Source organism: Etheostoma spectabile, chromosome 13 (assembly GCF_008692095.1).
Source record: "Etheostoma spectabile isolate EspeVRDwgs_2016 chromosome 13, UIUC_Espe_1.0, whole genome shotgun sequence".
Taxonomy (NCBI): domain Eukaryota; kingdom Metazoa; phylum Chordata; class Actinopteri; order Perciformes; family Percidae; genus Etheostoma; species Etheostoma spectabile.
The window spans coordinates 4086110-4091402 of record NC_045745.1 but is presented as its reverse complement, the minus strand read 5'-3'; the positions used below and the strand labels follow the sequence as shown (position 1 = coordinate 4091402).

The following is a 5293-nucleotide window of genomic DNA, read 5'->3' as shown; positions in this document are numbered from 1 at the left end:
CGTTAGGGGAACGTTCTCTAAATGTTGCAACGTTAGGGGAACGTTCTCTAAAGGTTGCAATGTTAGGGGAACCTTAGGGGAACCTTAGGGTAACGTTAGGGGAACGTTCTCTAAAGATTGCAATATTAGGGGAACGTTCTCTAAACGTTGCGATGTTCCCAGAACGTTAAAAGACTTTCTCATGCAACCAAAACACAACCAAACATAATCTTCAGGGAACGTTCCCGCAGCCAAAAATGAATGTTCCCAGAACGTTCTGGGAACCAAAAGTTGTTAGCTGGGGTTTCTTCTTCTTCTTTAGGCCTACATAAGATCTTTTTGCACAAAACCTCTGGACTCTGAAGTTGCTGCTGTTGCGCTGTTGCATTTTTTGTACATCTTTATGCTTTTTCTTTATCACAGCACGTCATATAACATTCTTGTGTTTTGTGTCTTGTTATCTTGTCTTGTAAATGTTGTTGCCATTTACTGCCAATGTCCCTATCTTTTGAGTCTTTTTGTTTTTACTCTGTGGTAAGAATGTCTGTCTTATCTGTTGTTTTGTCTTCTTCCCCATGGGGATGGTGAGAAACCAACTTTTGATTCCTCTGCATGTCTAGTATACCTGAAGAAATTGACAATAAAACTGGCTTGACTTGATATACCTGAGCTGTTTATATTGGTTGTTTAATTTAATATGAATATAATTCCCTACAATACTATACAACACTGTAGATTCATTTGATAGTTAAGATTTTTAGTATGAAACCAACAACTCATCATATAAGTGTGCCTTTCATATCTCCGGAAAACTGATTTATTACAATACTGCTACGAACCAAATATATGTATTTAACCCTCAAATTTGACCCATTTTCAGTAAAAAAAAATGTCGCACAAAAAAAGGGCTGTTGAAATAAGCACTGAAAATGACAACATTAAAAATATCGAAAAACGTTGGGGGGAAAAGAAATCAATAAAAGCACCCACAACATTGAAAAAGTGACAAAAATGTTGAAAAAAGAGATAATAACGTTGAAAAAAAGTGACAAAAACGTTTTTTTCTTCTGGTTGACAGGAAGACAACACAAGGGTTAAATGTGATGCCAATGGAAACTGAGTGCATAGACGAGAAAGGACTATCTGGGATGGAACCATCTCGTTAGGATTTACTCTTTGGTTGGTCTGCTGTGGCTGTGCTCTGCTCGCTTCGATCAATCGACTCTTTCCTGCACAGCTGCCAGTCTGCGTGTACTTTTACCTTCTTGTGCAGTTATGGCAGATATCAGCAAGACCGAAAAAGTTCGGCTGCACGCGCCAGGTTTAGAGGAACTGCGTGGTGGTAAGGATCAGCTTTGATATCCCAGAGGCGTGCTTCTGTAACAGGATGTTCCTCAAAATCGACTGTAACGACTTCTTGCTGGTTGCAGTGTTACAAGCAGGACTGGAAGACAACTTTGCTGAGGTTCAGGTGAGTGTTGTGGACTGTCCAGATCTCACCAAAGAGCCCTTCCACTTTCCTGTCCCAGGTAAGAGTCCACCAAGTAAAATGAAAATGTGAAAATGAAATCTCTAATAATTAAATCTGAATCTGTTTATTGATCCCCAATGGGGAAATTACAATTTACACTCTGTGGCCACACTTTGTTAGTAATCACACACAGTCCGGAACTACACACACACACACACACACACACATGCTCAGGATCTATACATGCACTAATGGAGAGATTTCAGAGTGAGTGGGCTGCCAGCTGAACCAGCACCCTGAACGGGTGGGGGGGTACGGTGCCTTGCTCAAGAGCACCTGGCAGTGCCCAGGAGGTGGAGAGACATCTCTCTAGCCACCAATCCATCCTAATATCCTAAATCCAAACTAATACACGCGTAATGTGTGTGTTTAGTCCATTCATGCACAGTTTGACCCCTTGTTAACACCACACTCCCAGTCTTACTGATGGTGCGTCCATTTATCAGCCTCTCAAAGTCTCAGTAGCTTCAAATATGGATGTATTGCACATGTTCTTCTTTAGAAAACCCATTTCTATTGGGAACGGAGATTTATTTCACATAAAAGATGTATGGTGGATTGAATCTATATCCATTTAGAAGAAGCATTTTTTTAAATCAGAATTGTGACATTGTCAAATATGACAGCTTATTACATAACAGCAATACAGCTAATCAGCGATATCTGTGAGGTCAAAGTAGTTTTAAGCAGGTTATTCTCAAATCAAACCACGGCACTCACCTTAGGCTTAATCCCATTTCTCCATCTTACCCCTACCCCTTACCCCTTACCCCTACCCCTTGGCCCTTGGCCCTACCCCTTGGCCCTACCCCTTGGCCCTACCCCTTGGCCCTTGGCCCTTGGCCCTTGGCCCTAGCCCCTTGAAAACCAAGTGGTAGGGGCTAGTTGTGAAAACATCCCCCTATGAAATGGGACACCACTTGGTTACATCACCATATAGTATTGATCACAAACTTCCAAGATGGCATCTGTAAGTGTGCCTGTATGTCGATTGCGTGGCTTTTGACAACAGTGTCATACGCATTTATATATTTTAGTTATTTTATGTTCACTTTGGTGGTGGTGGTGCAGATGTTCTTACCTGTGTAGTACTTAGGTCTGTTTGTAATACATATATTTATACACACTGCATGGTGTGTTGTATATCTGTATCAGTCATCACCGTTTTGAATGTCATTGATGTTCATGAAAACTTTCTTTGTTAACAAAAATCGGTCTTTATTGCCCAATAAATTAAACATAACAGGCCAAAACATTACATAAAATAGATTATATTACTGAACCATTATCAACTATAACAACCATAACTGTAGTGCCATAACCAATAAATAACTGAGGTATTCCGTGAGCTTCCACATTGAGTAGAATGGGACACAAACTTTGATACACATCAGGTGAATTACCATAATAACCAGAGATGGCAAAGTGCTCACTTCCCGTGTAGAAGTAACAAAAGTACAGGCTTGGAAATTTAATTAAAGTATAAAAGTAAAAGTAGCCTTGCTCCCTGGATCACATGAATGTTACCAAACCTCAAGCAGAGAAACTTCAGTGGACATGGAAAACAGGCTCTTCGTATGTCATTGGCTACAATTTAAATGGATGTCCGCCATGGTTATTGTGACAGAGACTGGGTTAATACGATTCCGACTGAGTAGCAAGATATAACATCCAAGGATGCCTTAAAAGCAAGCATGATAGCAGACATGGGCAAATGATATCTCGACTGACAGTGAGGTAGACCAATAATCAGAATCAGAATCAGCTTTATTCGCCAGGTATGAGGACACCTGAGGAATTTGTCTTTGGAGCATTGTTACTCGCACTGTGCTTACACATACATATCAACCAAAACAGAAATATACACACTAATATATACACAATATATACATACATATATATACAATATGTATGTATATTGTATTATAAGTGTGTGTGAAAGTGTTCCTTAAGAAGTGGGTGGGATACCAGTGTTCAGATGCAGATTATGTACTGAAATACTGATTTAAATATATATATACATATATATATATATATACTGTATATATATATATATATTTGCATGTGTGGAACATTGGAGGCCTACCTGATTTGTGTCATGCTGGTTTTCACTACCTTCCTTCCTCATACTGCAGGCTTGTGCGGAAAGCCTCGCATCACCGATGTTGGTGGCGTGCCGTACCTGGTCCCCTTGGTTCAAAAGCACAAGGTATTTTTTTTTATTACAAGAAGAATGCATGGAGTAAACTATCACTTGCCTGCAGTGAATGGGATTATTATATTGTTGTATATCTCCTCATCCCAGGAATACAACATGAACACCCTGTCAAAGCAGCTGGAGCTGCCAGGAGCCTTCGTCCTCGGTGCAGCGGGTGCTCCCATCAGAATCGTTGGAATGAATGCAGAGGTTATTAATTGTTACATCACACCACCAATTTGGACGGAAATATCTTCACTTAGCATCTTGCTTTTCTGAAGGGTGCAGCTTACCAGTCCTTTTACCTGGAGCGGAAGCCTCAGATATAATCAGCAGTGGTCAAAAAAGAATAAAAACTGGTACCAGAACGTCAGATAGTTTTGTCTTCTAGGGGTGGGGGAAAAAAAAAAAAATCGATACAGCATAGTATTGCGATATTTTCAGTGGCAATACTGTATCGATACACAGGCGTCACATATTGATCTTTTACTATATGCCTTGGTCAGTTTGTCCCATTTTTTCAACAATAAAATTGAAGTGAGATGAACAAAAATGAAATGGATCTTTTTAGATAAAACAGACGTTGACAAAGTTTCCTTCTGGGGACATAATTTGAAATTGGGAAAAATCAGAAGTTGGACATTGTAATATGTCGCAGAATAATAATATTAATAATAATATTAATAATAATATTGCAATAATATTGTATTGTGTTATAAGTATTGTGATGATATCGTATCGGGAGGCGTCTGGTAATCCCCCCCCCCCCCCCCCCCCCCTATTGTTTTCATTTTTATGTACATGTTTTTCCCAGCATGTCTGACTACAGAGTAAATATGGGATTAATATTAAGTTGTTCTGCAGTGAAGCAACTGGCTTGATTCAGAGTCACTGGCTATGTTAAACGGATGAAAAATAGAGAAAAGGCACTTGGGGAAAGATCGGAAAACAGTTTTTTAACCCTAACCCAGAAGCTGATGCACTAAATCTTGTGGTCCACAGCTGATGCCTCTGGTCCTGACCGAAGCAGAGGGAAGGCCTGCGGTGAACAGCAGCTACATCTCCTCCATCAACCCAGCTGATGGCCAGTGTCTGCAAGAAAAATATAGCGGCAAATTCTCAGACTGCAACTTCGGACTGCTGGGCAATCTGTACGCTTGTGAAGGGAAGTCTGGAAAGGTAATGAGTTCAATTCAATTCGATTTGATTGATAGGATCAATTCATAACAAGAGTTATCTCGAGACACTTTGAAGATAGAGTAGGTCTAGAACACGCTCCCGAATTTACAAGGACCCAACAGTTCTAGTAGTTTCCTCCAGAGCAAGCAACAGTGCGACAGTGGCGAGGAAAAACTTCCTTTTAGGAAGAAACCTGGGACAGACCCAGACCCAGACCCAGGCTCTTGGTAGGCGGTGTCTGACGACCGGTTGGGGTTAAAATGAAGAGAGGCAACAACAGTCACAAAAAGTAGTAGTTTGTAGTAGTTCTTTGTAGTAGTTAATGGCATAGCAGGGCACTGTGGGCATTACAAGGCCCAGCAATGGAGAATAGGCATGAGAGATATTTCCTTCTTTATAGAGCTGTG

General features: G+C 40.5%; 1 protein-coding gene and 1 long non-coding RNA gene across 2 annotated transcripts in view; one reads left to right on the top strand and one right to left on the bottom strand.

Annotated features, from left to right (window-relative positions):
* Window positions 1-5293, bottom strand: part of LOC116700107 (uncharacterized) — a 17312-nt gene that overhangs the window by 6758 nt on the left and 5261 nt on the right. The window contains exon 2 of the long non-coding RNA XR_004334576.1: window positions 3623-3629. This is a non-coding gene — a long non-coding RNA (uncharacterized LOC116700107). The remainder of the gene's footprint in view (window positions 1-3622; window positions 3630-5293) is intronic.
* c13h11orf54 (chromosome 13 C11orf54 homolog) overlaps window positions 1142-5293 on the top strand; it is a 6639-nt gene continuing 2487 nt past the window's right edge. Inside the window, exons 1-5 of the mRNA XM_032532971.1 lie at window positions 1142-1321; window positions 1410-1508; window positions 3646-3719; window positions 3816-3917; window positions 4710-4886. Of these exons, the coding sequence (XP_032388862.1) occupies window positions 1255-1321; window positions 1410-1508; window positions 3646-3719; window positions 3816-3917; window positions 4710-4886 (519 nt within the window). The 5' untranslated portion in view covers window positions 1142-1254. The remainder of the gene's footprint in view (window positions 1322-1409; window positions 1509-3645; window positions 3720-3815; window positions 3918-4709; window positions 4887-5293) is intronic.